Source organism: Pantherophis guttatus, chromosome 3 (genome assembly GCF_059756535.1).
Source record: "Pantherophis guttatus breed Tessera chromosome 3, ASM5975653v1, whole genome shotgun sequence".
NCBI lineage: Eukaryota > Metazoa > Chordata > Lepidosauria > Squamata > Colubridae > Pantherophis > Pantherophis guttatus.
In genome coordinates this window covers 86563525-86581956 of record NC_142065.1, presented here as the reverse complement: position 1 = coordinate 86581956, position 18432 = coordinate 86563525, and the positions used below count along the sequence as shown (strand labels likewise).

Below are 18432 nucleotides of genomic sequence, written 5' to 3'. Positions count from 1 at the left end.
CCCAAAAAAAAAAAAAAAAAAAAAAGCATTGTCCTAAAATTTGTGTATTCATTTGAATTCTGAAACTGTAGGTTAAGGTGCTGATGGAAAAGTCTCTGTTTGGAACTGATAATGCAAGTATCCAGCCATAGATTTCAAAAGCAGTCCTAAAAGGTCTGCTATCGGTCTGCCTTACTAGCTTATTAAAATAAAAGCTTCACATTTTCCAGTTGACTGGACAAGCCATGGTGGATTTAAATGCCTTTTATTAAGTTTGCTTGTTTCCTCTGTCTTGGAATTCATGTCATGCTCACCATGACTTCCAGAGTACAAAGAGGAAGATAGATGTCTTCTTTTTCCCTAAGTCATTGAGGGATATTTTGATTAGGAGGAGAGAGGAAAAAAGAGATGATATATTATTCTTCCCTCAGCGTATGACTTTAAATGGGTTAGTCAGTAAATTGTATTACTGGTTAAAACAGCAAATATCTGTATAATTAGAACAACAAAAAAGATTTTTTAAAATTATTATTTCCAACATGAAAGGTAAATCCTAAAAAAAAGCTAATTTAGCTCACAGTGAACAGTAAGATAAAAGTTTGGTAGTGCAGCACTACCACAATTTTGCAATTTGGTGAAATTTATAAACTACCTTAACAGTGTGAATGCAGACATTGATATAGTTAATACGTTAAGTCCCCAAACAAGCTTTGCAAGTTGACACATTTTGTGTTTCATTGACAAAATAAAATAAGGCATAAAAAATAAAGTAAGGCGTAAAATATTTAAAGTGTTACTCTTTAATTCACAGCTATTATAAAATTTTCCATATCTATTTAAGGGATATCATACAACTGATACCGCCTAAAAAGCCATTTCTTTAACTTCTATTTATATTTACAAAACAGACTGTTAATAATATTATTGAATATAAGTCCTAAAATGATCACTTTTTTAGAGTGGACTGGAGATGTCCATGAAAGGTAACAATCATAACAAATAAATAATCCTTTATAAATCACAAATCATTATTAGCAACTCATAAATAAATGTACATAAATACAGTTTAAATTCTGCTTGATATCAGAGGAACTTTACAAAAACTTTTTGACAGTATAACCACGTTTTCCATACCCCATCTAGGGTTACGGCAGTTTCTTCAGAATAAGAGTAATAATAATCCATGAAGCAGTGTCCTGATTCTCAATTGGGTATAGATGCAGTGTTTGCTATATGATTTTTGATTGGCCTGAAATTTGTTTTTTTGGGGGGGAGGGATTGGGGAAATAACAGGTTTTTTTTTTTAAAAAAAATCGCACTAGCAGCATAGAAGGGAGTTGGCAGGCAGCAAATACTCCCAAGGAAGTATTTTGTTTAAAGGGGTTTTTTTTGGCAGTCTTTGCCCTAGGGAATTGAGAAATAAGCAACATAAATTACAGCTTTCCTTTTAAAAAAAATGTTTTCTTGGTAAGTATACCAATTTCTTTTTAGCCGAGAGTCCATCAGGCATTTCTATGTTCAATCTGCTTGGTAAGAGGAGGTTCTAATTTTCGGGAAAGTGCAGTTAAAATTTGATTGAATTTTTCGTATCTTTCATTTTGGTTGACCTGTGCTCCTTTGCTGCCCCAGAGCAATCTCATCTGAAATTCTGTTTTGAAGATTTCGTTCATTGCGTCATCTGGCTGAAAACCTGGTGAAGAAAATGGAAATGTACAAATGTTACCTATAAAATATAGTCTTTGGTACCAGGTGCTGCATGTGCTTAAGCCAGCTGCATGTCACCTTTGACTGCAGCACATGATTTGAGGTTGCTGTAGGTTCTCCCTGGAGAAAACATGACAATATAATGGGCAAAGTACCATATTTTTCGGACTATAAGATGCTCCGGACTATAAGATGCACCTAGATTTAGAGGATGAAAACAAGAAAAAAAATAGTTTTTGGGCTCCGCGCATTCAGTTTTCGCCCTTTCTGGCCCCCTGAAACACTTTGCAGGCCAAAAACAGACCGGTTTTTGGCTTCCTGAACCCTCCGTGCATCCCATTTTGCCAAAAACGCACCTGTTTTTGGCCTGCAGAGTGCTTCTGGGGGCCAGGGAGGGTGAAAACCAGATACACGGAGGGTTCGGGAGGCCAAAAAGGGGATGTGCGGAGCACTGCAGAGTGCTTCTGGGAGCCAGGGAGGGTGAAAACATGATGCATGGAGGGTTCAGGAGTCCAAAAATAGACCCGTATTCAGTCTATAAGACGCACTGAAATTTTCACCCACTTTTAAAGGGGGGGGGTGCATCTTATACGCCGAAAAATACGGTAGTTGATCTAAATCGGGTTACCAACGATTCGCACCGGTTCTATAGAACTGGTAGTAAAACCGGCGGGAGGCTCCGCCCACTGACCCCGACATCATCAAAATGCTTCTGCGCATGCGCAGAAGAGCGCGTACGCGAGCAAAGCAAGCACGCATGGCCCCATTACGAACCGGTAGTAAAGGTAAGTAGAACCCACCCCTGCCATACCCCTAGAATGCTTCTGATATACAGTATTCTCGCACCCGTTACAAAAGTAAATAATTATATGCATATATAGTTATATATATATATATATATATATATATATACACTATAATTTTTGAAACGTCTAAACCCAAGTTTTCGCATCCCCTGGAATATCGTCTCACACATCCAGGGGGTGTGAGCACCCCTGTTGGGAACCTCTGATCCAGGGCCGGATTTTCCTATAGGCTAACTAGGCTTCAGCCTAGGGTCTCAAAATCAAGAGGGGTTTACATTCAAATTGTTAGCAAAATTAAAATTACACTTTCACTATAGGTGAAAGGGCCTCATAAGTGGAATAGCCTAGGGCCTCTTTTCATCTAAATCCAGCCCTGCTCTGATCTAAATCATCTCCCAATTGCAAGATTCTTTTCCCCCCACGTGGAATGAATATGGCATTTGAAATACACATGCAGAGAATATATACAACAAATAATGGCTACACAGCAATAATTCTTAATTTGGGCAGCTCGAAGATGTGTGGACTTCAACTCCCAGAATTCTCCAGCCATCTTGTCTGGGGAATTCTGGGAGTTAAAAATCCACATATCTTCGAACTGCCAAAATTAAGAAATGCTGTAATAGAATCTCACTGAGTTAGATAACTGATTCTTCTACATGGCTACATCTCTGCCTCCGAGGACAAAATGAACAACCAAACGAAGCCCTGGCTTTACTCTTTTTTAAAAAATAAACATTCCAGCCCGTTTTTATCATCTTAGAAACAGCTTTTCTCCAAAGGTAGCTAAGAATGCGTTCTAAAGTTACTAAATGAGTCATGCAAAGTCCCTAGGAAGGCCACATATTTCCTCACAAGCACAATTGAAAGTCAGTCCAATCCCAGCTCTTCCTGTTTACAGTTCAGGGAATGAGAAGGGACATGGGTCAACTCAGGTAAAGCTGCCTTCTTTAAATTACCAGCAACATAATCAGCTGTCAGGCACATAAATAAGGGTGGAAACAACCTTGTTGTCTAAGACTGCATTTACACAGCCCTGGGCTTGATTGTCTCCTGTGTCTCTTTTTTATGAGCTTAACTACTAAAAGCCTTACAGCCATATCAAGAGGTCTATCATCTTTTTTCCCCTACCTGTAAGGATCCTTTCTGCATTTGCGCTATACTGTTCAGCGTTTTGTGCTATCAAACGAGCTGTTGCCAAATGTTTCAGCATGATATCACAGCTTTGGTCAGTGTTTTCCCACACATCCATTCCCTCAAAGACCACAGTCTGACGTTCTAACAGGGTAACCAGAGGCATCAGCAACGGCACAGTGACGACGTTTTGCGACACGCAAGTGATCTCTGAAAACGAAGAAATGAAAAAGCACCGGATGTTAGCACTATGACTATGACAAATTGATCTACTAACTAGACCAGGGGTGTCAAACTCACGTCGTCATGGTGGCGTCACGTGACGTATCGGGACTTTCAACCCCCCCTTTCGCTAAACTGGGCGTGGGCAGCGCATGACGCATCCGGCCTGCGATCCAGGAGTTTGACAACCCTGAACTAGACTATAGCCCGCAACTTTAGATACCAAGCGAAGATTCCCATAAGTTTTTCATGGAAATGCAGTAACACAACCTTCTGTTACTACAGGCAGATCTCAACAACTGTTCATTTAACGATGGTTTAAAGTTACGATGGCCTTGGAAAAAAATGACCCATCCTCAAAAGTTACAACCATCGCACCAGGCACCAAGTCACGTGATTGCAATTTGACCTCTTGGCAACCAGTTTGTATTTACGATGGCTGCTGCATCTCTTGGCCGCCTGATTTCCACTTGCAACCTTCCTGACCAGTTTCTGACGAGCAAAGCCAATTGGGGAAGATGGATTCACTTAATGATTGGATAATTCACTTTAATGGCTGGAATGATTCACTTAATGACGGTTGTAAAAATGGGCTGTTACATGGATGACTCGCTTAACGATTCATTGCTTAGCAACCAAAAGTTCCAGTTCTAATCGTGGTTGTAAGTCAAGGACTACCTCTACAATGTTTGGCTAGGTAGGTCTAATTTCTGGGCCTAGTTCTAGTTCTGGTTTGTAATGGCACAGCTGGTTTAGGGTCAGAAATTCTCCATGTCTACCCAGCATTTCAGTCATCAGAGAACTCATTCTGAGTGCTCCTACCAAATTAAGTTAGTTGTTGGAAATAAGGAAGAGAATCTTCTCAGTTTCGTTATCCACTTAAGGAATTGCCTATTAAGATATAATTGTTTTAAGTGCTTGCATTATATATTACATATACTTTATTATATTTATATGTGCCATTTCTTGTGAGTATACCTTCAAAAACACACAACATTCATGCTTAAAGTACTTTTATTGGGTTCCCTCCCCTGATTTTAGCATTTTAAATAATTTTGCGGAAAACATCTAATTATTTGGATTAGAAATATAAATACATACATATATTACACATCTAAGTGCCCCAATAAGCAGCGTGAACTGAGTGTAGAGACAGCTATTGTTCCCTTTTTAATTCAGCTTTCTTTTCATAAAACGCCCTTAACTTTGGCAAGAAAATTGATCATTGATCACTTTTCATTAGAGCTCCAAGAAATTCATTATGCAACCAATTGTTACGACAAAACAGGAGACCTAGGACAATTACAGGTAGTCCTCAACTTACGATCACAATTGAGCCAACATTTCTGTTGTTAAGTGAGACATTTGTTAAATGAATTTTGCCCCATTTTACGACCTTTCTTGCCACAGTTGTTAAGTGCAACTGTACTGCAGTTGTTAAATTAGTAACATGGTCGTTAAGTGTCTCTGGCTTCCCCAATGACTTTGCTTGTCAGAAGGTCCCAAAAGATGATCCCATGACCCTGGGACACTGTAACCATCATAAATATGAGTCAGTTGCCAAGCATCCCAATTTTTATTATATGACCAAGGGGATGCCACATGGTGGCTTGAAAAACGGTCATAAGTTTCAGCGTCGTCGTAACGTCGAACGGTCACTAAATGGACTGTTGTTAAGTCGAGGACTACCTGTATTTTGGAGTGTTTTAAAAAAAACAAACCCAGAGAAAGTCCATCTGAGGCCTTTTTCATAGAACTTACACATGTGCAATTGTACATGTCTTCTTTGGCTGCAGGATCTCTATTTTCCCCCGGACAAGATAAATAACAAAAGCAAAGCAGGATGTAATTAAGTCAAATATATTCTGCCCATTTGCTGTCCTTGATAGGATGTGACTTTTTTTACACACTTTCCATTAAGGGAATAATGGATGTGCCCTTAAGGCTTAATTGGAGTCCCTCGGCAACAATGAAAAATGTTATGTAACTAGATAGACACACACTCACCTTTTCCTTCATGTAAGAGTTTGCTGAAAGGTTTCAGCTGTTTCTCATACATAATGGCCGTTTGTGTATAACAGTGCCTCAAGCTGGTCCACGTTTGCTCCAACCGTGAGATCTACAGAGGGCAAAAAAGGGAAATATGCTTTTCCTGCCATATGTTACAATATTATCTCATTGAAACATAGCCCAATGGAAGATGGCTTCCATCAAAACCAAGGCATGGCAAGATAAGAAGGGAGGGGCGGTGCTAAGTTTTTTTACAGCCCGCCCTTCCCAGGGGTGGGTTCTAAATTTTTTTACTACCAGCTCTGTGGGCGTGGCTTATTTTGTGGGTGTGGTTTGATGGTCATGTGACAATTATTTAGGATTTAGCAGAGATACTGGTCTACCAGGCTTTTAACTGCTTGCAGACCTGTACCGATCTACCCATTTATTTTTGCAGGCACTGATCTACTCATGTATTTTTGCAGGCACTGATCTCATGTATTTTTGCAGGCACTGGTCTACTCATTTATTTTCTTTTAACACTGATCAGCTGTAGGGCGGCCCTTTGAAGCCCTGCGGCACGAGTTTAAACAGTTTTTTTCCCTCTAGCCATCAGCTGGGACTCAGGAGGCAGCAATAGATTGGGGGTGAGGCTAAATAAAAGGTAAGAATAACGTGGTGGGGGGGCACGGGGGGGGCAGAACCGGTTTGGTGATGTCATATCGTCATTGCTACCGGCTCGGGAGAACCGGGCCGAACCGGGAGGAACCCACCACTGGCCCTCCCCTGACTAGGATGGCTGGTGCACTTAAAAGAGTTTCAAAGACAGGTTTTTGCCTATGATTTCAGGTGGGCTTTTCCCAGGCAGTCGTTCTACAACTCAGTACAGGAGTGTGAAAAAGCTCATGCTTGATTCCCTTAAGTCAGCAGTTCGTTTCAATAAATATTCAGCTGCCAGCTGGGAGTAGCGAACAGGGAGATCCGCAGAGGCAGATCTAATGGACCTTGGCAACAGTTGATCTTGTTTGCATATTGTTGGCCTTTCGAGAAATATTCATTATCCCGAATATCCGCGTATAAGATTTCCATTTTACCTGAGGCATTTCCAGAGCTTTCATTATAGCTGAGAAGGCGTACAGATCCCCCATGGAGTCTTTTAGTTCGACTGCAACCTGGATAATCCTGTTTAATGTTGCAACACGCTCTTCTAAATTTCCCGTGCAGCCAAGAATATCCACTGCAATTCCTATTGCCATCGTAGTATGCCTAGAGAGAAAACAAATCGGGTATAGTCAGGGCTACCAAAAAGATGTTACACTCCCTATGAATTCAAGCAAAAAAAAAAAAAAAAAAGGATCTGGGATCTTGGCATCACTATATTCCCATTGTCATTTTGATGAGAAGAAGCAAAACCAATCAGCACAGAGAAATGCACACCTGCCGATTTTAGGATTCTTGAGTGTTAAAAAAAAATAAAGGAGTATTTTCAATTGATTGAAAATTGAGTATTGAGTTTTGACCTGTTTGATTTATACAAACAGTTATGACAAACAGTATTCTTCCTCTGCTTCAGGTATCATAGCACAGACTCAAACGAGCTATTGGTGCACTTTTGTAAATATTTGCAATATATTAAAATAATGAACTTGATTTAAATTCAGTTCTCTTTAAAAGTCGAATCACTTGTTGACTTGAGCTTAGATCCTTTGATTTCATGATTATGTTCTTGCAGTTTTCTGGGCAACAATGTGAAATTGATTTACCACTCTCTTGTTCTGAACTTCCTAGCTGGCACTCCTGATCTTTTCTTCTGATTTCCCATCCAAGTATTAGCCAACCTTCCCCTCTGCTTAGTTTTTTGAGTTCAGCCAAGATTGGATAAGTGCTGCCACCTAGCTGGACATGTCACTCTATAGAGACCCACAGAAATCAATGCAAATTATGCTTCATTGCCTTAAATCCAATATGAATCCCATAGAACCATGGCAGCTATGGATAAACATGGATCTAAGTTAACTCTTAAATTTTTCCTGTGCAATTATCCAGAATATATTTTAATAAGATTTGAATAAATGAATGCAACCAATTACATTCTGCAACGAAACAATAGCACTTTGGAAAAAGGAGAGGTTATACTTCAAGGTGAAGATCAGCATCAGTTCAACCCTTCCTGGCCAATGCAAAAGCATCCATAAGCCTTTCCTTCCCCCACATCGGTGGGGGAGAATTTTGTGGTTCATGTGTATTGTTTAGGAAATTAGAGGCTTTAGAGTCAAAGGCTCTAAAATCCTTCTGACCATCCATTATGTAAATAGTTATGAAGCTGAACTTTGTTTTCTCCCACTGAGTCCAAAGAGGAATTTTTGTTATTTATTTTTTTTAATTCTTGAAGAAAGTGAAAGAGAGAGGCAACCTCCAACCCCACCCTTCCATTCTGTTACTTGCTGGCTGGCATATAGTGGTTTCTTTATGGTCTCTCAGAAAATAGCCATGGATTTTCACAATGCATGATGAGTTGCATGATACACTCGTATCAACCTAGTTCTGTGCTCCACATTGTACAGCTAGTGCCTTTTTGTTTTGTTTTTTTTTGCTTTAATTTATATGCCACCTTTCTCTGGAGCCTCAGGGCGGCTTACAATGCATTAAGCAATAGCCTTCATACATTTGTATATTTATACAAAGTCAGCTTATTGCCCCCACAGTCCGGGTCCTCATTTCACCTACCTTTGAAAGGAAGGCTGAGTCAACCTTGAGCCTGGTGAGATTTGAACTTGCAGTAATTGCAAGCAGCAGATGTTAATAACAGTGCTTTAGTCCACTGTATTACCAGGCTCTTCCTGTAGTAGGAATAGGTTGAATGTTGTTATCTTCCTCAACAGGTTGAGTGTTGTTATCTTGGCATCTAGGGAAGCCCTACCCTACCCCTAATGAACAAAATCCCCTAATATGCAGGTTTCTATGTTTCCAGAATGAGGAACAACCTTGATGGACATAGCCTTCATCCTAGGGAAGATCTTGTCCTTTAAACAATCTCATCCATAAGCTCCATTTGATACATGTTGCTACACTGTTCTAAACATGAAGAAACAGTAATGCATCTGTCCAAGGTGTCTCAAGGTGAATTCTCTTATGGTGCAGCAAGAAAAGGACAACTACAGGTAGTCCTCAACTTATGACCACAACTGAGCCCAAAATTTATGTGGCTAAGTGAGAAATCTGTTAAGAGAGATTTCTCCCATTTTACGACTCTTCTTGACATATTTGTTAAGTGAATCACTGCAGTTGTTAAATTAGTCACACAGTTGTTAAGTGAATCTGATTTCCCCATTGATTTTGCTTGTCAGAAGGTTGCAAAATGGGATCACATGATCCCAGGACACTGCAACTGTCATAAATGTGAGTCAGTTGCCATGCATCTGAATCTAAATCACATGACCATGGGGACGCTGCAATGGTCGTAAGTGTGAAAAATGGTCATAAGTCCCCTTTTTCAGTGCGGTAGTAACTTTGAACGGTCACTAAGCAAACTGTTGTAAATTGAGGACTACCTGTATCTGCCAAAAAAGGACTTCTCTGGAAGCAGGAAACTGTGGCAACGTGGCTAAAATCTCCAAACTGCAGCATTTTACTTTTTATTTCAAAGATTGGGTGAGGTTGGAATCCTTGGGCTTTTCAAAACTGTTTATTACTTGATCTGCAGGATTGTTTATGTAAGAGATCTGTGCAATACAAGCTATTAGACTTTCTCTCTTTTTTTTTTACTGCTTAACAAGCATAAATTTTTTAAATGTGCCCTCAGGTAAGCGTTGACTCCTGATGGCTACCTGGCCTAATCTCTGCAATTTTCTTGGCAAGATTTCAGAAAGGGTTTGTCCATGTCTTCTTCTTCCTAGGCTGAAAGACACAGATGGGTCCCACTTCACCCAGCTGGCTTCATGCCTAAAGTAGGACTAGAACTCACAATCTCCCAGTTTCTAACCTGATGCCTTAACTGCTGCACTAAACTGGCTCTCTTAACAAATGTATTTATAATTAAATGTTCCAAGGGAAGTGTGGCTCATATGTTATCAGGACCCCATTTAAAATTCTTACATCAATATGGGCATCATCAGGCCCTTCATTCCCAAACTCCAAAGCATGCCCTGATAGACTTTGAATGATGTGATAGGATGCATGGGTAGTTTCAGTGTTCAGTCCTGGTTACTTGGGAATCATAAGGAACCTGCTCTGATTGTATTCAGAAACATGGGAAGGGTCTACCGACCCGGGAACTGCCCACTCGGCAGGTTTTGTGATTGTGGACCTCGAAGAAACTCCTCGCGACAACTCAATGTTGCTGAGAGAAACACAACGGCAGTGCTCACCTTTCAATTAGATCCAGGCGCAGTTGGTGTCCGTAGGGCAAGGTAATCAGTTCCAAGCCTGATTTCACTCCCATGATCCTCCTCGTCTCTTCGGAGATTTCAAGTATCCTAGCAACCTGAGAGAGGCAAATGTGCAAACAAAAGAAAGCTGAGTGGAATCAAGGAGGCCCAGACATTGACCCGCATTGCAGGATCAATGCGGGATCCCAGGCGCTCTCTGCAAGCCCAGGAAGCCTTTTCTGTGAGGGGACACCCCCATTGTTGATGGAAAGCCTACAAAGTCGTTCCCAAAAAGAGTCACTATTGATACATCTCAAGCTGCAGTTTTATCCCCTCCGCTGGAAGACCTTTCTAGCCATTTAAAAGGCTCCCTTTGCCGCTTTCTGTACCATGTAGAATTTTAAAAGCGGATGTGGCCTGGCCAAACCAGCTTTTGTCCTAGTCAGCTTTCGCTTCTTGGCTCCTGCTTCCCCCCCCCCCCCATGCCCCACCACTCATTGACAGTAACACCAACCCTATTCCAAGCCTCACTAATGAAAGACAGAAACTTTTAGGAAAGCACGTGAACATTCTGAATGGGAGAGAAGACAAGCAAAGACAATGCGTGGATTTCAAGCAGCATTTTCTTCACAGACAGAAAGGACACAATTATCGGACAGTCTGAGTTGGTTTCTGTGGGCCAGGAATGTTTGCGATGTGCGTGCGTGTGAAAAAGTGAAAGTCCCCTCCCCCTTTTTAATGTTTGTCAACATTATGCTCACAAAAAGATAGATCAGACTATACCCATTGTGAATTGGAGAGAGGCTTGTCTGAGATGTTTTCTCAAGTTAGTTTCTTAGCCCAGGCTTAAACCCTGATTATCTGACCCATCTGCCTTGATAATAGTTCTTCCTGCTGTCTTCAAAGCCATCCCCTCTGCCCTCCGCATACACACACACAAAGGGGCAGAGCTTTGATCACACAATCCCAACCACCATCTTGACACTTCCTGCAGATGCCTCAAATATGAGCTGGGATTTGTCAATCCTGCACTAGCAGGCATTAATGCACTTTTAATCTTCTTGCCACTTCTGCCAGAGGCCCATGGTCCAGCTCCCCTGCCCATCACCTTTTCTACCCAATGACCTATTGAACTCAACAGCTGGGTCTTCCCCCTTCCCCATGAGCTGATACTTAAGGAGACAGCTTTGCCCTCCATCACTTGGGGGTGAATTTACTCCCCCCTCCCCAAATAATTATTCTGTTATCACTAGTATGCCTTACTGGATCAATGCTTCAGGAAGGGAAAAGAATAGTTTGTTGTAGAAACCCCCAAACCAGTGTTAAATAAGCTAATGAATTAATTCCCCAGGGGATGGTGGTTAAATCTGACTCCAAACTGACGAAGTCATGCACAAGTTAAACTAATTCCAGGCAATCTCAGTTGTGACATGGAAACATCTACACCCAATCAATTCATCTATTTCCCTCCTTAGCCCAGTCTTCCAAGAAAAAGTGTTGGAGAGAAAGAGTACCAGATACAGTAAGCCTCCCCATTACAAAACTCACTGCCAAGACCTAGGATTACAGAACATATACCCAAATATTGATGAGCTATTGCTCTTCTGGTTCACTTATGTTTTAGCCTGAGTGTGCTTCTGCTCCCAGCAGCTCTTCTGAGAAAAGCAATGAATGATAGGAGCAGGGGTGAAATGCTCCCGGTTCGGACCGGATCACCCGATCCGGTAACGATGGAGGTGGGTGGTTCGGAGAACCGGTAGCAAAAATCCCTGCCCCCCCATGCCCAGCTGAGTCGCGCGATCATCAGAGGCTTTTTTTCTTTTAAATGGCTCTGATGATCCAAGCTGAGTTGCCTGATCGTCAGAGGGTTTTTTTAAAAACCCTCTGCCGATCAAGGCAACTCAGCTTGGATCGTCAGAGCCATTTAAAAGAAAAAAAAAATTTTTTTAAATGCTTCTGACGATCCAAGCTCTGACGATCAGGCAACTCAGCTGGGATTGTCAGAGCCTTTTGAAAGCATTTTTTAACAACCTCTTTGCCCAAGAGGTTGTAGAAAAAATGGTTTTAAAAGTTTAAAAAAAAAAAAAGGCCACGCCCACCCAGTCTCATTACCCCCCCACCAAGCCACGCCCACAGAACCGGTAGTAACAAATTTTAGATTTCACCACTGGATAGGAGGAAATGTGTATAAAGGTAGCAAGATGAACTTGATGGTCATATGCCAATGCAACAACAACAGCTAAAGCATTTTAAATCCAGAATATTCACATAACATTTGGAAGGAGCTCACATAGAAATTTTCCCAATTCACTGACCTGTAAGGAAGAGGGGGAGGGGAGAGAAGGAAGAGGCAATATACCCATCAGGCCTGCAAAATTCTGTTATTATGGCCAATCTCAATAAAAGTAATCTGGACATTCTGTGCAGTGCAGCTGACAAAATGCTGCCTTTGGGATATGAGAAAATTACAACTTAAAACACTCTGGAAAATTGCACACCATCTATTTCCTAATCCCGTGTTGGCGAACCTATGGAAAGTGTGCCGGAAGCGGCATGCAGAACCATCCCATGAGGGACACGTGGCCTCGCTGGCTCCTCTTCCGTGTTCCTGTGCTCACACGCGTGCCAGTCATCTGGCATTCGCGTGCACGGCAACGCCAAAACCCGGAAGAACAGCGTTCCACCACGCAACACCTGAACTTCCGGGTTTCCATCGCGTGCATGCACAATGGCCAGCTGTCATTGGGCGCGTATCCATGCCAGAAACTGGAAGTTTGGGTGCCTGCATGCACATGCGTGACAGAACACTGCTCTTCCTGGTTTCGGTGCTCCCACATGCGCAAAGGCCAGCAAGGCCGCACAGTCCAGGCAGGATGGCTCTGCGTGCAATTTGCGGTTAGCCATCACTGTCCTAATCTAAAGGCACACTCTGCCAATCAATATAAAATGCTAAATTTAGAGTATGGGATGGAGGGAAGGATACCTTCTTGGAATGCATGCTTTTAAAACTTTTATAGTTTTGAGAATCAACTGCCTGGAGTTTGGGGGGGGGGGAGAAGAGGGTGGAAAAAGAGGGGTTATAAGACAAAAAAGTCATCCAGAGTTCAGTAAAATTCAGTTAATGAAGCACAGTAACTCTAGACTAAAAGTCTCATCTCAGGTTTGCCCCAGGAGCAACTTGTCTGCAAGTTCCAGAGCTGTGATTATCATATTAGGTCTGTTCTCTTGAGCTATCAACTCTTCCAGTCTTGAGGGCTTCAATTAATCTTCCCCAATCAGTTTCTTCATTTAACATCTTCACTATCTGCATCTATAATGCCATTGTCTTATCTCTTCATTTGGATATGTATAATTATGCAACATTTGAGACTTAAAATGAAAATCTATTATAAATTGATTAACTTTTCACAAGTTTTCTTCTGATCTTTTCCTCCGCCCCTTCTTTCCCCATTTGTAATTCTCTGATTGTCCTCAGGTAGTCTCTTGACTGCCCTTCAACCCCTTCATCTGAATTATACATAATCCAATAATCCAATAATGCAACACCCTATCCTCCTGTTCAAAAATGTCACTCTCCAGTAACAAGCATTTTACAGGCCTGAATGGAATGTTTTCAACTAAGTTATAGGTAAACGCATGTAAATGGTGGGATGCCTAAAAGAGGGCACCAACTTGAAGATTCACTTAAAGGCAGGGGAGGGCTGCTGGGGGTTCGCGGGGGTTCGGGAGAACCTCTAGCTAAGATTCTGTGCAGTTTGGAGAACCCCCAAATCCCCCTCCTGGCTGGCCCCGCCCCTCCCGCCCCTCCCAGGAGTCCCCACACGGCCTGTTTTGGATGCAGATAAGTGCAGGGCATGCATGGAGGCTCGGGGAGGGCGAAAAATGGGCCTACCCAATGTTCGGAAAGGCTGGAAATGGGCCCGTTTCTGGCCTTCAGAGCCTGGGGAGGCCATTTTCGCCCTTCTGGAGGCTTGAAGAAAGCCTCCGGAGCCAGGGGAGGGCAAAACAGCCCACCCACCCTGCCATGGTGCAGGAGGCCGACTAGACCACGCCCACCCAGCAATCAGGCAGAGAACCCCTTGATAAAATTTTTGAACCCCACCCCTGCTTAAAGAGCTTAAAATCCTTGAACCAATCTTGTCGCAGAGGTGTACGTGTCTCCCTGTTGTCAAAACAACTAGGAAACAGTCTCAGGTCATTGATAAAACAAGCCCTCTTCTCCTTAGCTTTGCTCACTGGAGATCATGGCAATTGTAATTCAAGACTTATGGAAGACATCAGTTTGATGTCTTCCATAAGTTCTCAAGGTACATGTTACAGGAGTTTTCCAAAATTAAGCCAAGACTGGATGGCATCAGTACCTAGATGGGATACCACTGGGGTGCTCTATTTACCCTGACACTTGCATCGTGGCAGGAGGGATACAAATAGAACAACTAACCCATTGGATGATTACACAAATTTATTCTATGATGGAGGAAAAGCAGGGGTCGGGCATAGCTTATAAAGATCAAATGGAAAGGTTAATTATTCAAGAGAAGAGTACCCATTAACTTATGTCAGAATTCACTTAAGAGAAAACAGCAAAACACATTTACTGCATTGCTAAATGCAAGGAGAAAGCAGGGAGTAAGCATCAACAGATGTGCTTCAAGAAGTTTATCAAGGCACAATGAATCAGATAACTCCTGTTTGGGTCAAGCACACTCATTTTTCCCTGATAAAGTAAAATATTGGTTTTAACACTGACAAAGAATCAAGCGCGGCAAAACACATTGGATCTTTGAAAATCCAGGTTTTTTTAATAGTTAGCTTTCCGGATTTTGTTAGTCTGCTGTCACCCAGACTTTCTACATATTGCCACATGTTTCCACCCTAACTACAATAAAGGTGGTTATGTTTAGACTGTAATTCTGGATTGGTTTCCAATTTCCCTTCTGTAAACTTAAAGGCTCTTCCAATTCCCCAAAGAAAGGAACTGTGCTTTTTTAGAAGACAGTGATTTTCCCTGACTATTCTTTGCTTTTTATGTCTACCCTGTCTATGGGCTGTTCTTGAGAATCTTCAAGTGTTAAACACCATGATGCTGCTTTCTGTTCAGAAATGTAGGTGGCTGACACAATCTCACTCCACAACATTGTGGATCCAAGCCAAAATAACATGCAAATCAAATTCAGTTTGAATAGGAATATGGATATATAATTTCTCACTCCTTATACTAATCTCTCCTGCAAAGTACATTGGACTTCATCAGATGACGGGCATTTTCAGTAGCGACACCTACTCTACTGGTCCTTAGAAAAGTAGTAAAACCACTACTGTTCCAGCAGGAATTTGGTCCTTACTTTAATATAATGGTGTCTAGGAAGTTTCAGATTGTTTACTGGTGATATTTTAATACTTTTTATTTTTTTTATGTATTTTATTTTAATTTGATTTATATGCCGCCCTTCTCCAGAGACTCAGGGCGGCTTACAATGCGTTAAGCAATAGCCTTCATACTTTTGTATATTTATACAAAGTCAGCTTATTGCCCCCACAATCTGGGTCCTCAATTTACCTACCTTAGAAAGGATGGAAGGCTGAGTCAACCTTGAGCCTGGTGAGATTCGAACTTACAGTAATTGCAGACAGCTGGTGTTAATCACAATGCTATCAGTCTGCTGAGCCACCAGGCCCGATGTCTTATTTTGAGGCTTTAGATTGTACTTTTGGTTTTGATCTTTTTTATGCTTATCTAAATTTGGGGAGGCTAAAAATACTGCCAAATCAAATTAAATAGTTAATCAGTGTGGCGTTCATTACAAAATTGATTCTTTTAGCTTCCCGTAAAGCTTTCCCCACAAGCATTGGGAGAAGATCAGGTGGCACATTAACATGGATTGACGCCAGGTCGCCGTTGTTTTTAATGTTTTATGTTTTTAACTGGTTGTGTATTTTTTATAGCTTTAAAACGATTTTTGATGTCTTTTCATCTTCGATTGGAGCCTCCCAGAGTTGGCTGAAAAATGGGTGGCTATAAAAATGTTTTCAATCAGCAAATAAGTCTGACGTTGTTGACAAACAACAACGTATTGTGTGTGCACTTTTCTTTATAAGGCCCATGTTTCTCTAAAACATATAGAAGAATTAGAAGCCATCAATGTATATTGGAGACCCTGTACATGATTGCCACCGGGGGATTCACTCTCAATAAATGCCTTTGAAGGAAAGAAAAGCATTTAGGCATTCCACCCACAATCCTAATGACAGTCATATATTGCAGCATTAGCTTAATAGGAAGCATCAACCTCATTAGGGACCTAACCCTCCCTTGGCTGCAGGTGGGTTGCACTAAGTGTCATTAGTAATATTATTCCCGCCTTCCTTAATAATGGGTCCAGTGGGCTATTGTGTTTAACTGATCTCATCGAGAGCCCCTCCTGGGACCATGACAAACACGATGTCAGGAAACACACGATTCCTCTCCACTCAATTTAAGTGGCCTGTATATATAGATTGAAGCCTCCAAATGGAGTGCTCTAAGTGATGAGGAAGAGAACACAAGAAGGTCTTTTCAAGCCTGAGTGCACAGGATCACAGCTGAGGCCAACATGATTTTGACAATCCAGACAGACGGCTGCTTTTAATAAGTCTCTAATACTTTTAGGGAAAGGAGGTCAAAAATGGGCTACTGAAGGCAAGGACACTGAGAAGCGTGATCTTTTCAGGAAACTGGGTGAAAGTAATGCCGGTTGACATTTAGGAGATTATCTGACAGAGATTCAAAGGAATAAGTAATTTTCACCAAAAGCTAGACACATCACTGCAACGAGGGCTATATTTAATTCCCCACCTTCCTTGACTCAGTTATTCTAGACACTTTAGGGCAGGGGTCAGCAACCTTAAACACTCCAAAGAGCCACAAAGGTCCTAACCGGAAGCCCCCGTTCAATTCTGGAGCCAACCAGAAGTCCGGTTCCCCCACCATAGAGTCTCCTCCTAGCATAGTGTCCTTTTTCCTCTGCCAACTGGAAGTCCGTTCCCCCACTATAGTGTCTCCTCCTAGCGCAGCATCCTTTTTCCTCTACCTGTCCTAACCGAAAGCCCTATCAGTTGTGGAGCCGACCAGCAACAGGGAGCCGCAGCAGAGGGATGAAAGAGCCACATGCGGCTCCAGAGCCGCAGGTTGCCGACCCCTGCTTTAGGGTAACCTTTCCCAGGTTGAGTTGGATTATAGCTTCCAAAATGTCCAGCCACCACCTGCAATTTTCATTGGATATGCATGGAATTCTGGGAGTTGTAATTGAACATGTTTGGAGGGCGCAAGGTTAGAGAGGGCTGCTTAGCATGTTTCTAAGCAAGTTTCCAAGACTGATTCCCCATCATTGTGGGGAATCCGTCTGGTTCTCTGGCTAGGCACTATGTTGCCACAGTATTATGAGAACTGAAATCTAGCAGATTTGAAGAGCATCAGAAAACTAGAATCATCATAAACTATGAGGCTTGCTCTCTCAGCTTTGGAAACCCTTCCAAATTTGATCCTGGAAATACCTATACCAGCAATTATTCTCACATTATGTCCTAGGAAATTTCAAGAAGAGATAGCAATTTAAGCACAAATCTGATAAGACCTTTTTAGTTTCTTGCCAAGGATAAAAATTGCTCTTTGTTTATTGACATTCCTGTAACTTTCCTATTAATATCTAACACGAAGAACAAAAATCCCCACAAAAATATGGAGGGTAAGAAACAGAGTGATTGGGTTCTATGAGATACTCGAACTGAAGGAAAGAAAAGCAATTTTTCTTCATTCCACCAAATTCCTCCAAAGTCAACCAGCTCTAGTGGACCTGCTTACTTCAAAAGCAGGTCCACTAGAGGGCACACTTAACATTCCAGTGGACACTCTGGAGTTCTTAATTGGCTTTGAACTAAATGCATTCTGGACAAGTTATATCAAGAAACCCTGGTCAATTAGGCTTTATCAAGTTAAGGAAAGATTAGAATTCAGACAAGAATTCTATCCCTCCTTTCAAAGAGTTCCCCCTTATCCTTATGTTCTCTCCTTATCGATAGATTGCCTATTTGGCTGATTTGCAGGAGTTTCCTTTCTTTACAACATACAGCATTTAAAAAAAAATAGTTTGAAGAGTATCAAATCCAGACCCCTGTTTTGAGATAGGAAGTTATGGTCTGCTAAATCTGCTTATTGAATAAATCGAAGTTGTTTGGGCTCAGCTACAGTACTG

The 18432-nt window shown here is 41.7% G+C and overlaps 1 protein-coding gene across 3 annotated transcripts in view; it reads right to left on the bottom strand.

The window, feature by feature from the left end:
- Positions 1-761: 761 nt before the first annotated feature.
- The window catches only part of BCAR3 (BCAR3 adaptor protein, NSP family member), a 93557-nt gene continuing 75886 nt past the window's right edge, over positions 762-18432 (bottom strand). For all 3 annotated transcript variants that reach the window (XM_034437305.3, XM_087891112.1, XM_034437306.3), the window contains 5 exons: positions 10202-10317; positions 6929-7100; positions 5853-5964; positions 3621-3833; positions 762-1669 (listed from right to left, as the gene is read on the bottom strand). In XM_034437305.3, coding sequence (XP_034293196.2) covers positions 1482-1669; positions 3621-3833; positions 5853-5964; positions 6929-7100; positions 10202-10317 — 801 coding nt within the window. In that variant the 3' untranslated portion in view covers positions 762-1481. The remainder of the gene's footprint in view (positions 1670-3620; positions 3834-5852; positions 5965-6928; positions 7101-10201; positions 10318-18432) is intronic.